This window comes from Oncorhynchus kisutch, linkage group LG14 (assembly GCF_002021735.2).
Source record: "Oncorhynchus kisutch isolate 150728-3 linkage group LG14, Okis_V2, whole genome shotgun sequence".
Taxonomy (NCBI): Eukaryota; Metazoa; Chordata; class Actinopteri; order Salmoniformes; family Salmonidae; genus Oncorhynchus; species Oncorhynchus kisutch.
The window spans coordinates 34,597,791-34,613,580 of NC_034187.2; the positions used below are offsets into that span (position 1 = coordinate 34,597,791).

General features: G+C 43.5%; 2 protein-coding genes across 8 annotated transcripts in view; both read left to right on the forward strand.

Moving 5' to 3' along the window:
* The window catches only part of LOC109904515 (myelin transcription factor 1-like protein), a 135,922-nt gene extending 133,352 nt beyond the window's left edge, over positions 1 to 2,570 (forward strand). For 5 of the 6 annotated variants that reach the window (XM_031788295.1, XM_031788292.1, XM_031788291.1 and 2 more), the window contains one exon: positions 5 to 2,570. In XM_031788295.1, coding sequence (XP_031644155.1) covers positions 5 to 145 — 141 coding nt within the window. In that variant the 3' untranslated portion in view covers positions 146 to 2,570. The remainder of the gene's footprint in view (positions 1 to 4) is intronic. The other variant, XM_031788296.1, reaches the window with a different exon arrangement.
* An 888-nt stretch (positions 2,571 to 3,458) lies between these two features.
* The window catches only part of LOC109903921 (peroxidasin), a 97,302-nt gene continuing 84,970 nt past the window's right edge, over positions 3,459 to 15,790 (forward strand). The window contains exon 1 of one of the 2 annotated variants that reach the window (XM_020500932.2): positions 3,459 to 3,719. In XM_020500932.2, the coding sequence (XP_020356521.2) occupies positions 3,535 to 3,719 (185 nt within the window). In that variant the 5' untranslated portion in view covers positions 3,459 to 3,534. The remainder of the gene's footprint in view (positions 3,720 to 15,790) is intronic. The other variant, XM_020500933.2, reaches the window with a different exon arrangement.

A 15,790-nucleotide genomic window follows, 5' to 3' on the forward strand; every position in this document is an offset into this window, starting at 1 on the left:
ACAGGAGCCGATCAGCGATCAGAACTTTGATGCTTACGTGACCACGCTAACAGACATGTACACCAACCAGGAGCAGTACCAGAGCCCTGAGAACAAAGCCCTGCTGGAAAACATCAAACAAGCGGTGCAAGGAATCCAAGTGTAGCCCAGCCCGCTAGAACCAGCAAACGCCAGAGCTTCTTCTCAAAGAGGAGTGAAGGAAAACAACACCCACAGGAAAGAACTAGAAGTGACATGATAGGATGACGCCTCATGGTTTGCTGCTGTAACTTATCATACAGTGTTAGATACAGATTTTTGATCTTCAAAAAAAAAAGAAATGTTATGCTTAGAAAACTTCATAATGATTTTTCTTTTTTTGTCTTGCTTTGATGAGAAAAAAAAAGTAAGTGGCAGAATAGTTTTTGAAGACATTCACATTTTGTACGTTTTCATACTGTATGAGCTGAAATAGTGTGATGTAATGTTTCTAGCTGCTCGTGTATGCACATTTTTTGTGTATATTTCTGGACAGTAAGCTGATTAACATAGGACTTTAGTCATTTTTAATGCTTGATGATGAAGATTTTAGATGAAAAAGCTGCTCTGGACAGTGAAAACAAAACAAAAATCAAGAGGGAACTGCAAGGAGGTAGCTACTTTTCAACGATCTTTTCCTCAATGGATGATTTTGGAATTCTAAAGATGTCTTTTCTTCTTCTTGTGTGCAGATTGTTGAATAGACTTGGTTGCAAAGTACTTTTTTTGAAACCTTTTTTAAAGGTTGGTAGCTGTAGGTGGGGGCATTTTTAAATAGGTGTTGGAAATGAGTATGGAAAGAAACTGACTTGATGTTTGTATGAATGTTATAGTTTTATTGTAAACATCATGACACGGAAACCCAATGGTGGAAATCCCATTGTCTTGAAAAGGACTATTCACTCTTGATCTTTTGTGTTGGTAGATACCCATTGTCATTCAATCAGCAACAATGTGATGTATAACGGAAATAGAGTATCAAGGCATCATTCTAGCATTTAGTATTAGTTCTGGTTCAAATGTCAAAACTTATGTTGCTAGAATCGGGCAATGTCTCAGCAATGTATCTCTAAATCATATGTTTATAATAGATATGGGATGCAAAAACAATTGGGGGGGTATATGCAATTACCTGTTTATAAACATGGGGGGGGGGGGGAAAGGAATCTTTTCACTACATGTCAAATATAAAATGTTATATAAACCTTTCAATACAAAAAGGTATTTAAGTTGAACATTCAGTTTTAAAGATGAAAGATGCTTTACGAGTTCCACTTTCTTTACATACAATTTTGCACAAGGACACCTTTGTTTCCATGTTTTGATGTTTCTACAGAAACTAAAGCAGTACCTGAGAGCCTAAGCGGAGAGTAACAAGAGTTTTGTAAAGAGTATTTATACTAGAGTATGAGAAAGAGCGGGACTTACAGGGTCATTGTCCCCACTTATGTGCCAGTAGACTATTTGCACTTGTCCTACAGATACTATCCTAACATGTGGCGGTGTGCAATTTCCAGGTGTTCCTTTGAAACACGATTGGAGCAAATAACTGCTTGAAGCCACTAGGTGATGAATTAGTTCCACTGAAGGAGACTACAGGGATTTGAATCAGAAATTATGATTATAACCATACCACTAATACTGTATTATCAAATGTTAAACAATGATGCTATTTCATTTGGGTATGTTATATGAGTATTAAATAATCCCCAGCAGCACTTTATATCTAATCACTGTACAAATTAAATAGTCAATCAATTAAAGGTAAAAATAAAATAAAAAAGAAAATTGAGGGCGTATTCTCTTTTTTAAAACTCTGAATCGGGGGATGCAGCTCCATGTCTGTATGCGGCCCCTCTTTCTGTTGTGTTATTAGTTGTTAACGACCATGTTGAGAATTTGCCTTTTAAGAGCTAATGCAAAGGTGCTTGTTGTTTAACTGATCTCATCTATTGTACTTTTACGTCCTCTTTTAGGGCTCCTTTGTCAATGGCTGCATATGCCTTTCTCCACAGCATCGTGTCTGCAGCTTTTTGCCAATATAGTAATGCTTTCAGTAGAGTACTAGTTAGTATCAGTTCTTGAATTCATTCTCATTATCAGTACAATGGAAAGGGATTTAAAGCACAAACCGGCTGCTCATCTACCGTTGGTACATAAAATCACATTTGAAAAAAGTTTTCTGTGAATATTTACATAGGGGACACAAAAGTTGTCACATATTAGAATGCTGAATTTTCATATAAATTATTGTGAATTCATCAGAGTTTATTTATTCTATCTTATTCATTTTGAGGTTGATTTAAGTATTCATTAACGAAGACAGGATTTTGTATAAACTATTGTGCTCTCTGTGGAACTGAAGTTTAATTTATTTTTGTACTACACAGCATGGATTTGTTGACATTTTAATTTTGCTATAAATGTGTGAGATCACAAGTTGCTGTGATATTTCATTTTTAAATTGTGAACTTTGTAAAAATTTTGTCATGCTGGATGTTGAACACATCTTACTCTGAATAAAGAAAAATTGTGTTGCCACAGGCCTGTAAGCTTTGATGTCTAGTCATCATCCTTGTTCATGCTCTCAATTCAGTGCGTAAAACCCATCATTCTTGGAACCCATTCAGCTAAAGGCTGCATTCATTCACATGGGTTTTTTCAATTCACAAGAGAATCGCTTGGTTGTTTTATTCCTCGACAATCTTGATGTTTTGCAATAAGAGTAAATAAATAAGAATAAAGCTTTCTTGGGATTCACTTTACGCTATGTGATAAATTTGACGTTTATTTTGACGGCTATAAAGTGGAGTGGGTGTTTTGTTACAAGTACTGTAACAAGTACCATTGCCACAGGAAAACCAGCAGAGAGCAGCACAGAGCACTGTATAACGTTATATTTCTTGGACAAAGTTTTTTTTTACCTGCATCCTAAACCATTATAACGTCCTAAACGGTTATAACGTCCTAAACCATTATAACGTCCCAAACCATATAATTTTATGGCAATCTGTTTGCATATTTGGCTCAGAATAGGCACATCAATAGAGTATCAATAGAGTGCTTTCCACCCAGTGAGAGACAAACTGGCAACATTTTAGGGCATAATTTCCAGGTTATATGGGAATAACATCTGAATAAGCAATTTACACGTTTTATTTATTTATTTATTACATCATTCTTTTTAATAGTATTAAGCAAAATTGGTATCGCTTAACTGTATGTACCACTAATTTAGTAGGCTACATAGTTGATTTTTTTTTTTTTAATCGGACATCTCTATACAGATGCAGGCTACAAAGTATCATTTTATTAACCAGGCTTTCCATTAGTTAGAGTTTCTCCCCTGTCCAACATAATTTGTAACACTGCCCTAGATCTCTCTCTCTCTCTCTCTTTGTCTCTTTCGCTCACTCAGTCAGCTGAGTTCCCTAGCTTTACTATAACTCAGCCGATGTTAGTTTCGGCAAAAGGGGTTGCTGGCGGTGTGTTCTCTGCGCTGCTGACTCCCTAGCAATGGCGCTGTGGACGGGTCAAGTCGTATCCCCTTTTGTAGTCGCGGTAGCACTGATTTTGGTCGCCAGTGGCCCGCAGCCTGTATATTCTTGTCCAAGTCGGTGTTTATGTTTTCGCACTACCGTGAGATGTATGCATTTAAACCTGGAAACCGTACCTGCTGTTGCTCCGTCGACAACCATCCTGTAAGTAAGATTACATTGTATCTAACGGGAAAAGTTAGTAGGCGATGGAGGGAACGGAATGAATGCACTGATTTCTGGAGGAGTCACATCAACCCAAGCGCTTTGAGACGGTTATACGATCTCTTATGTTGGTGTACAATAATTTAAACAGTTAGACTTTATCTAATATTTCCGTATCTAAAGCACAGTTGAGAAAGCAAGATGAGAAGAGCTACTGTCATCTTTGGGACCAGACCACCATTCTGGTTGCCTATTCAAATTTGCAATGATGGAGTCTGGGAGTTTTGATCGTTTTTAAGTTCCTCATCACATGGATTTAGTTTTTTAGGCTTATCTTATACATATGCTTGTTCGTTATCTGTCATGCATTGGTTTATTCAGTTGACTCACTAAAGAAAAACTATAACTTTTTTCAGCCTATAGGCTACCCACATTACGGAAAAGAGTTCAACGGCTTCGTTATCGGTTGCATAGCCGTTGGAAGGGACGTGCCTTAGTAAAGTTCCAAGACACCTTTGACGTCTGCCAGTGACTGAGCTAGGCCCTACTGAACGTTTTTTGGAGGGTTAGGCAGCTATCGAAGTCAGCCATAGAAAAAATGTAATGTGATGAAGTTGAATCAACATGGAAAAGTTTGCAAAAAGTAATCAACAAAAGGGAATTTCATCTTTTTTTCACCCGAGGTTGAACCTAAATCCAATGACAGGGTGACATGTTTGTTTGATTTCACGTTGATTTCACATTAGTTGACAACTCAACCAAATATACATATAAATATAAAAACTAGTTTACGTTGTTGGATCACATGGGGTATTGTGAAGCCTAATATAGTTCTCTGCATGTGAGCTTTGTGAGAAACTGCACCATGGGATGACCTTTCCTCCAAGCGCTTGCTTAATTAAGCCTGTTGGACTGCAAGTGGATGGCCCTCGACCAATATGGCTTAGTTAATTTCAAATCAAATTTTATTTGTCACATGCGCTGAATACAACAGGTGTAGACCATACATTGAAATGCTTACTTTACAAGCCCAACCATCAATGCTGTTTTAAGAAAAAACAAGTGTTAAGAAAGTGTTTGCAAAATAAACTGAAGTAAACAATAAATACAAAACAAAAAAATATTAAAGAGCAACAATAAAATAATAGTAGCGGGGCTATATACAGGGGGTACCGGTACAGAGTCAATGTGGAGGCTATATACAGGGTGTACTGGTACAGAGTCAATGTGGAGGCTATATACAGGGGGTACCGGTACAGAGTCAATGTGGAGGCTATATACAGGGTGTACTGGTACAGAGTCAATGTGGAGGCTATATACAGGGGGTACCGGTACAGAGTCAATGTGGAGGCTATATACAGGGGGTACCGGTACAGAGTCAATGTGGAGGCTATATACAGGGGGTACCAGTACAGAGTCAATGTGGAGGCTATATACAGGGGGTACCGGTACAGAGTCAATGTGGAGGCTATATACAGGGGGTACCGGTACAGAGTCAATGTGGAGGCTATATACAGGGGGTACTGGTACAGAGTCAATGTGGAGGCTATATACAGGGGGTACCGGTACAGAGTCAATGTGGAGGCTATATACAGGGGGTACCGGTACAGAGTCAATGTGGAGGCTATATACAGGGGGTACCGGTACAGAGTCAATGTGGAGGCTATATACAGGGGGTACCGGTACAGAGTCAATGTGGAGGCTATATACAGGGTGTTACGGTACAGAGTCAATGTGGAGGCTATATACAGGGGGTACCGGTACAGAGTCAATGTGGAGGCTATATACAGGGTGTTACGGTACAGAGTCAATGTGGAGGCTATATACAGGGGGTACCGGTACAGAGTCAATGTGGAGGCTATATACAGGGTGTTACGGTACAGAGTCAATGTGGAGGCTATATACAGGGGGTACTGGTACAGAGTCAATGTGGAGGCTATATACAGGGGGTACCGGTACAGAGTCAATGTGGAGGCTATATACAGGGGGTACCGGTACAGAGTCAATGTGGAGGCTATATACAGGGGGGTACCGGTACAGAGTCAATGTGGAGGCTATATACAGGGGGTACCGGTACAGAGTCAATGTGGAGGCTATATACAGGGGGTACCGGTACAGAGTCAATGTGGAGGCTATATACAGGGGGTACCGGTACAGAGTCAATGTGGAGGCTATATACAGGCGGTACCGGTACAGAGACAATGTGGAGGCTATATACAGGGGGTACCGGTACAGAGTCAATGTGGAGGCTATATACAGGGGGGTACCGGTACAGAGTCAATGTGGAGGCTATATACAGGGGGTACCGGTACAGAGTCAATGTGGAGGCTATATACAGGGGGTACCGGTACAGAGTCAATGTGGAGGCTATATACAGGGTGTTACGGTACAGAGTCAATGTGGAGGCTATATACAGGGGGTACCGGTACAGAGTCAATGTGGAGGCTATATACAGGGGGTACCGGTACAGAGTCAATGTGGAGGCTATATACAGGGGGTACCGGTACAGAGTCAATGTGGAGGCTATATACAGGGGGTACTGGTACAGAGTCAATGTGGAGGCTATATACAGGGGGTACCGGTACAGAGTCAATGTGGAGGCTATATACAGGGGGTACCGGTACAGAGTCAATGTGGAGGCTATATACAGGGTGTTACGGTACAGAGTCAATGTGGAGGCTATATACAGGGGGTACCGGTACAGAGTCAATGTGGAGGCTATATACAGGGTGTTACGGTACAGAGTCAATGTGGAGGCTATATACAGGGGGTACCGGTACAGAGTCAATGTGGAGGCTATATTCAGGGTGTTACGGTACAGAGTCAATGTGGAGGCTATATACAGGGTGTTACGGTACAGAGTCAATGTGGAGGCTATATACAGGGGGTACTGGTACAGAGTCAATGTGGAGGCTATATTCAGGGTGTTACGGTACAGAGTCAATGTGGAGGCTATATACAGGGGGTACCGGTACAGAGTCAATGTGGAGGCTATATACAGGGTGTTACGGTACAGAGTCAATGTGGAGGCTATATACAGGGGGTACTGTTACAGAGTCAATGTGGAGGCTATATACAGGGGGTACCGGTACAGAGTCAATTTGGAGGCTATATACAATGGGTACCGGTACAGAGTCAATGTGGAGGCTATATACAGGGTGTTACGGTACAGAGTCAATGTGGAGGCTATATACAGGGGGTACTGGTACAGAGTCAATGTGGAGGCTATATACAGGGGGTACTGGTACAGAGTCAACATGGAGCCTATATACAGGGGGTACTGGTACAGAGTCAATGTGGAGGCTATATACAGGGGGTACTGGTACAGAGTCAATGTGGAGGCTATATACAGGGGGTACCGGTACAGAGTCAATGTGGAGGCTATATACAGGGGGTACCGGTACAGAGTCAATGTGGAGGCTATATACAGGGTGTTACGGTACAGAGTCAATGTGGAGGCTATATACAGGGGGTACTGGTACAGAGTCAATGTGGAGGCTATATTCAGGGTGTTACGGTACAGAGTCAATGTGGAGGCTATATACAGGGGGTACCGGTACAGAGTCAATGTGGAGGCTATATACAGGGTGTTACGGTACAGAGTCAATGTGGAGGCTATATACAGGGGGTACTGTTACAGAGTCAATGTGGAGGCTATATACAGGGGGTACCGGTACAGAGTCAATTTGGAGGCTATATACAATGGGTACCGGTACAGAGTCAATGTGGAGGCTATATACAGGGTGTTACGGTACAGAGTCAATGTGGAGGCTATATACAGGGGGTACTGGTACAGAGTCAATGTGGAGGCTATATACAGGGGGTACTGGTACAGAGTCAACATGGAGCCTATATACAGGGGGTACTGGTACAGAGTCAATGTGGAGGCTATATACAGGGGGTACTGGTACAGAGTCAATGTGTAGGCTATATACAGGGGGTACCGGTACAGAGTCAATGTGGAGGCTATATACAGGGGGTACCGGTACAGAGTCAATGTGGAGGCTATATACAGGGGGTACCGGTACAGAGTCAATGTGGAGGCTATATACAGGGGGTACCGGTACAGAGTCAATGTGGAGGCTATATACAGGGGGTACCGGTACAGAGTCAATGTGGAGGCTATATACAGGGTGTTACGGTACAGAGTCAATGTGGAGGCTATATACAGGGGGTACCGGTACAGAGTCAATGTGGAGGCTATATACAGGGTGTTACGGTACAGAGTCAATGTGGAGGCTATATACAGGGGGTACCGGTACAGAGTCAATGTGGAGGCTATATTCAGGGTGTTACGGTACAGAGTCAATGTGGAGGCTATATACAGGGTGTTACGGTACAGAGTCAATGTGGAGGCTATATACAGGGGGTACTGGTACAGAGTCAATGTGGAGGCTATATTCAGGGTGTTACGGTACAGAGTCAATGTGGAGGCTATATACAGGGGGTACCGGTACAGAGTCAATGTGGAGGCTATATACAGGGTGTTACGGTACAGAGTCAATGTGGAGGCTATATACAGGGGGTACTGGTACAGAGTCAATGTGGAGGCTATATACAGGGGGTACCGGTACAGAGTCAATTTGGAGGCTATATACAATGGGTACCGGTACAGAGTCAATGTGGAGGCTATATACAGGGTGTTACGGTACAGAGTCAATGTGGAGGCTATATACAGGGGGTACTGGTACAGAGTCAATGTGGAGGCTATATACAGGGGGTACTGGTACAGAGTCAACATGGAGCCTATATACAGGGGGTACTGGTACAGAGTCAATGTGGAGGCTATATACAGGGGGTACTGGTACAGAGTCAATGTGGAGGCTATATACAGGGTGTTCCGGTACAGAGTCAATGTGGAGGCTATATACAGGGGGTGCTGGTACAGAATCAATGTGGAAGCTATATACAGGGGGTACTGGTACAGAGTCAATTTGGAGGCTATATACAGGGTGTTCCGGTACAGAGTCAATGTGGAGGCTATATACAGGGGGTACTGGTACAGAGTCAATGTGAGGGCTATATACAGGGGGTACCGGTACAGAGTCAACATGGAGCCTATATACAGGGGGTACTGGTACAGAGTCAATGTGGAGGCTATATACAGGGGGTACCGGTACAGAGTTAATGTGGAGGATATATAGAGGGGGTACCGGTACAGAGTCAATGTGGAGGCTATATACAGGGGGTACCGGTACAGAGTCAATGTGGAGGCTATATACAGGGGTACTGGTACAGAGTCAATGTGGAGGCTATATACAGGGGGTACTGGTACAGAGTCAATGTGGAGGCTATATACAGGGGGAACTGGTACAGAGTCAATGTGGAGGCTATATACAGGGGGTACTGGTACAGAGTCAATGTGGAGGCTATATGCAGGGGGTACCGGTACAGAGTCAATGTGCTGGGGCACATAGAGGTAGAGGTAAAGTGACTATGCATAGATAATAAACAGAGAGTAGCAGCAATGTAAACATGGGGGGAGGGGTCAATGCAGATAGTCTGGGTAGCCGTTTAGTTAGCTGTTCAGGAGTTTTATGGCTTGGGGGTTGAAGCCGTTAAGCCTTTTCGACCTAGACTTGGCACACTGGTACCGCTTGCCATGCGAAAGCAGAGAGAACAGTCTATGACTAGGGTGGCTGGAGTCTTTGGCAATTTGTAGGGCCTTCCTCTGACACTGCCTGGTATAGAGGTCCTTGATGGCAGGCAGCTTGGCCCCAGTGATGCACTGGGCCGTACTCACTACCCTCTGTAGTGCCTTGTGGTCGGAGGCCGAGCAGGTGCCATATCAGGCGGTGATGCAACCATGCTCTCGATGGTGCAGCTGTATAACGTTTTGAGGATCTGAGGAACGATGCCACATTATTTTAGTCTCCTGGGGGGGGAATAAGCATTGTCGTGCCCTCTTCACGACTGTCATGGTGTCTTTGGACTAAGCTCTCAACCTGCTCCACTACAGCCCTGTCAATGAGAATAGGTGTGTGCTCAGCCCTCCTTTTCCTGTAGTCCACAATCATCTCCTTTGTCTTGATCACATTGAGGGAGAGGTTGTTATATTGGCACCACACTGCCAGGTCTCTGACCACCTCCCTATAGGCTGTTATTATATAATCTATTCAGCATATTGCAAGGTAGTATTGTCATGGATGTGTCATTGGCTTCTTGGAGAACCAGAGTAAAGGGTCAGTAGGCAGGCAGGGGTCTATGTTAGAGGGTAAAACTGGTTTAAATATGTCTCAGATGAATGGAAGCACAGTTTGTGACCCTGGTGCCTTCAGCAGTAGTGGCACTTCTGCACTTCTTTGATAGGTCCTGATAGGTCCACTGGAGGCAGCTAAAGACTGCAAGTGCCAGCGAACAGCCAGACAGAAAACACACACACAGCTCTGAAACTCCAGAACAGTCCAATCTCTGGAATATGTGGCCTCTTGTTTTTAATTGACCCTTGTCATTTTGACACGTTTCTGAAACCTGCGTGCATCTGTGAAAATAAAGACCTTCAGGCAGGAAGCTGGGCACAAAGGAAAAACTCAGCCTCAACGACGGGCACCACGTGCACAGAATTAGCCTCCCTAACATACACTACCAGTCAAAAGTTTGGACACACCTACTCATTCAAGTTTTTTTTAACATATAAAATATGTTTTCATTTGTTTAATACTTGTTTGGTTACTAAATGATTCCGTATGTGTTATTTCATAGTTTTGATGTCTTTACTATTATTCTACAATGTGGAAAAGAGTAAAAAATAAAGAAAAATCCTGGAATGAATAGGTGTGTCCAAACTTTTGACTGGTACTGTATATATGCAAGCTTCCAGGCCAGCCTCAAAGGGAGTCAATGGGCCAGACCTACAGCCACAGAGCACTGCCCTCCCTGCCAACTCTGCAAGATGCCCAGGACACGTCAACGTCCCCTCTGCCATGGGAACTGTTTTATGGTTTGGTGTGCTGAGCCCCCTCCTTCTTCTACTTCTTCTTCTTCTTCTTCTTCTTCTTCTTCTTCTTCTTCCCTCCTTTGGATGCCTCTGAATCTGTCACTGTTGAGTGTTGTTCAGGGGAGGGCTGTGGAGGGCAAATCATGTGTCAGTTTGACAAGTTTTTCATGCTCGCTGGGGTTTGAACTAAGCAAGCCACCTGTCGCTTTGCCCTGCCTGCTTGGGCTCAGTCTTGTTGGAACATGAATGCAGCTCAGCTAGCCTCTGCGACTCTCCCTGCCTTTCCATTATTCCACTGTAAATTGTGCACACAAGCCTGGCCTTCAGGGCTGCAAGGCACCTTTCAACAGAACTCGAGCACTGTTTTGAAGGAATGCTTGAATGTGGGGAATATTTGACTCCCTGAATATGAAGTTGCAGATCACATTTAAGCCTCATTAGACACTAGTCAGTAGCTCCTTTGAAGGATAAAATGTAGTGTGTATTTTTGTGTGGGGTTAGAACCAAGTTATGGCATCAGTCCTGTGCCTTGTACTTTATATTGGCTTTATTGACCAGTATGGAGGCTAAAAATACAACATTTTGATTGAATCCTTTCTCATAGCTTCACTCATTTCGGCCACAGTCCCAGGACCAAAACACTGGCCCCTCCCACCTTGGGGTCAGCTGATTGCTGGCTGTGAGGACTGGGGGGCAGAGGTGACTGGGTTGTTAATGAAACAGGTGTTAGAGACAGGGGGCATTGTATATAGATGTTTATTTGGGGAAATGCTGCTGGCTGGCTAGGCCCTGAAGGTCTAGGCTTTGCATTCCTCGTCCTGACCTGGCAGTGTGCCAGCATAGAGCACTGCCGTCAGATGTTCCACTAATAGGTTCCTCAGAGCTGTGGGAAGGTATTTTGTTATTGTTTGAAAGCATCTCCCCAACCTCTCCTTTCTCTGGCTCTATATCTACCACGTTTGCCCATTTTCTCTCTCCACATCTCTTTTTCTCTCTTCATTCACAGTATTCTCTCTTACTTTCTCCCTCTCGTTCACTCTCCCCGTTGTTCTCTCTTTCTATCCCCCTCTCTTTCTCTCTCCCTAGTCCCTATATCAAGCCCTTCGTAGCTCTCTCCTGTGATGGATTTTGACATTTTGGTTGGTTAGTGCAGGGCAGGCAGCATTGTGTCAGATGCCTGTGTCTCCCATAAGAGGCATAGCTGGAGGTGGGGCTTGAGATGGAGCTTGGGCTGGAGCTGGGGCTGGAGCTCCGACTGATCCCAGTTCTAATGTGGCGTCTGTGTCTGAATGTTCTGAGCCTAGTCAGCCTGCCCAGTGTGTGTGTAATGCTTGTTTCTCTACTAATGTCAATCTCGAATGAACTCAGGGACCCTGGCCCAATCACTCAAGGCTCTCAAAAAGTCAGTGGCTTCTGTGATATAAGTATCTTATATCTCTAAATGTGTCTCTTCCCATGGGAAAAGGGGAATAAGGTATTTTTCCCCAAAGTACACCCAGGACCGTGCTCGGTGCTACCGTTTTTAGTTTAGTTTTTACTCTCAGCGGTTTTCTTTCAGATTACGGTAGGCGTCTTTCCCCCCCCCCCATCTTTGATGGTCCACATTTATTTTTCAGCTGTTGTCTCGGAGGACTAAATTACTGCCCTTCCTCTTTGTGACGATACTGCTGTACTCCTGCTCTGGGATTGTCAGCTCTATTCTGTCAACCACTCTCCTGAATCCTCTCGTATAGGCCCACGGTTGTTGATGCTAGCTCTTCCGCTTGCTTACGCTGTGTAAAGACACATTTTAAGCTACAAAGACACAAGACCAATGTTCCCTCTAAGCTGCTCGCAGACACGCAGCTCCCCAGGGACAGCCGGGCAGAAGAAATATCAGCCCAAGCAGAGAAGCACGAGATTGAACTTCACTCAACTTTCTAGAGCTTTCCACATTAGCTAACACTACCAACGTTTCCCTTTACTGTGGGAATTGTGCTCGAGTCAACGCAATATTAGCCACTTTCAATGCAACATACCGAAACAAAATGAACTATGCAAGACTTAGTATGCAAAACAAACTATCAAAGAGATTTTGTTGTAGGCAGAACGCATCGGCGTAGGAATCTATTGCATTGACAGGCGCGACTCAGGGCCGTATACACAGACCGGTGTGACATAACCAATCAGAGATGCAGTAGGCCTATATGCAAATAGACCATTGCCATTCACTTTGAACTGGACTGTTTTTACAGCATGAGAGGTCGTCAGTAGATACACTTGTTTTGAGAGCAAAGCGAGAGCTACATGTAGCGACGTGTGCACATTAGTACATTTGTTCATATCCTTTGCTAGTTAGTGAGTTATTAGCCCAATTCTAGATCATTTGTAGTTAGCAATGGGGGAGGGAATGATTCCAACAGGAGAACAAAACATGTGCATTTCTAGACACATTTGTAAAGCAAGTCAGGATTATATATTTTTTGTCTTAAAGGGGCAGTGTTGTATTTTGAGACGGTCTTGAATAAGCTAAGTAGCCAATAGGCAGAGGGCAGCATAATTTGTCTGATTCTTTGTATAATGGTAGGGGAATAATTATGCATTTAATTTTGTAAAGTGGTATCTTGCATCACACAACACAACAACATGTTCATGTCTAAAGGACAAGTGGATTAACAGGTTTGTGTAAAGCCCTGCATGTTTTTTTTCTCTCAAAAGTCTCATGAGTAGCCTACTTGACCACTGTTAAAACTAACTTGAAGCGGGTACAGCCTCAGTGTTCACAGTAAACTTGTGCCAGAATTTTCACAACGTTCAAGTTTGCGCTCAGCAGAGTGACACATTTTCTTTGAGGGAACATTGCGCAAGACGACAGCTTGTCTTGCAGTGGTGAGGTTTTATGCGGGGAATGTTTATGTGACATACTACAGTGCATACAGGATTGTTATAGACTTTCCTTTTTGGTTCTTTCATAGTTAATGTCTTGTCTGAAACCTCACGAATGGCCTCTTGTCATTTATGTATGTATGTATGTTTGTTTCTGTGTGCTGTCACATGGTCTGGCATCCACAGCAGAAATGTGTTAAACATTGTGAAAGTGAACCCTGATTATAAACACATGGGCAACGCCATGGCAACGGGGAGTCTGCCCCGTTGTAAATGTGTCAATGTGCTAGCTCATAAAGTGGCTTGTTATGGCCTAGGTTGCCTCTTTATGAAATGTTTAGTATTCAAATAGGCTCCTTTCTTGGTGTTTTTACTCTAACACCCTGTGGTGTATGTGGTGTTTTTTAACGATATTACTACAAACAAACCCTTGTGAAACTCTGTTCTGTAGTAGGCTTGTAATAACAGGAAAGGTAAAGGCCGGGATGAAATGTGAAGGCTCAGCCTTTGGTTCACTCTCACAGGCTATCAGAATTAATTTCACGTCAAAGGTTTTGCATTGTATTTTGGAGAATCAATAAGTAGTTTATTTTTTCACCGCATTTTCGGCAGAAAGGTGGTAGCTTGCAGGAGCAGCGGCTGGTTCTGAATGGACTGTGACAAGACAGACTGAGAGGTTGAATGAGTGCCCATCCAATGAGTGAAGCTGGAGGTTCCTGGTGGGTGGGTTCAAATGGGGGTGGGGTGGAAGTTGAACTGTGCAGCACACTACAAGGCAGGGAACCTGCCATCTGTATAAGATGGTCTTGATTTGCGACTTTACATTTACGAGCCTCCCAAGTGCAGTCCTTAGAGCACTACTGGGTAGATTTAATGACCAGGATGGGCAGGAATTAGGGGGTGATATTTTTTCTCTCAATCCCTCCTTCATTTTCTCCCTTTATCTTCTCTATTTTGTGACATCGATGGTTTACAACAGTGGGCTGAGTGAGTGAGAGAGAGAGGGAGTCAGGGAGGGGGGGGGGGGGGAAGAGTAGCTCCATTGTGTGGAATTTGCTGCAGTCAGGCTTTGTAAGGCGTTCAGTCTCTGCGGCATTATGGAATGCAAAGCCAGAAATCCCCAAAGCTCTGCTCATTTGCACAGGGAGATTGGGCCAAAGATAGTTCTTGAAAGGAACCCGCCTAGTCTCTCTCTTACTGTGGCTGTCCTATTGGGGGGAGGACAGCTCGGCTGCTGAATTCTAAAGTTGTTCCAGCGTTTTTGCAGCATTTCTCACATAGCGTTGTTATAGCGTTATTGCAGGATTGTTAAACTAAGGATGTCTCCTAAAGGTCAGATTCTCCCCCTGTGACTTGTTTAGGATTTTTTTATGCATGTCCAGGGCTGTTCGTGCATAGTTGTTAATCATGCATGTCTATTTGCAGACATGTTGTTGGTGAAGGGCCTCAGTGGAAGGAAATAGAGCTGAAGGGATACACTTTTTATGCCCTTGTCATGAATATTTATAATGCTTAATAAGATATTCGTGACTGTTGATAATATAGTTTCCTGGATAATGACATCAAAGGATGTCAGATAGGGTTGGGTGGTATTTTTCATAACTTCATATTGTTCCTGTACCACACCAGGGTACACTGTATTACCGGCAGTGCACACAGTGGGCACTATTTTTTTCTATAGAATAACTATCTTCAAAGTAATGACTCGGGACGTCGGTTGTGAGAAGAAAGCTTCTTTTTAGCAGTAATACTTGTTGACGTTACACTTTACTACTTTAGATTCTACAAAACAATAAAATAATATAATTGCTACCGAAAGCCAGGATAATCACTTGTCACGTGAACATAACTGCCGTGTTTTCATTTTTCTTACTTCCTGTCTGTCACGTTCTGACCCTAGTTATTGTGTTAATTGTTTGTTTTAGTTGGTCAGGACGTGAGTTGGGTGGGCATTCTATGTTTTGTGTGTCTAGGTTGTTTTTCTGTGTTTGGCCTAGTATGGTTCTCAATCAGAGGCAGGTCTCGTTAGTTGTCTCTGATTGAGAATCATACTTAGGTAGCCTGGGTTTCACTGTTGTTTTGTGGGTGATTGTTTCCGTGTCTGTGTTGTACACCACACGGTACTGTTTTCGGTTTCAGTTATTCACGTTATGTCTGTTGTTTTTGTATGGAGTGTTCAGTTTATGTGTTTAAATAAACAACCATGGACACTTACAACGCCGCATATTGGTCCTCCGATCCTTCTCGCCTCTCCTCTTTGGACGAAGAT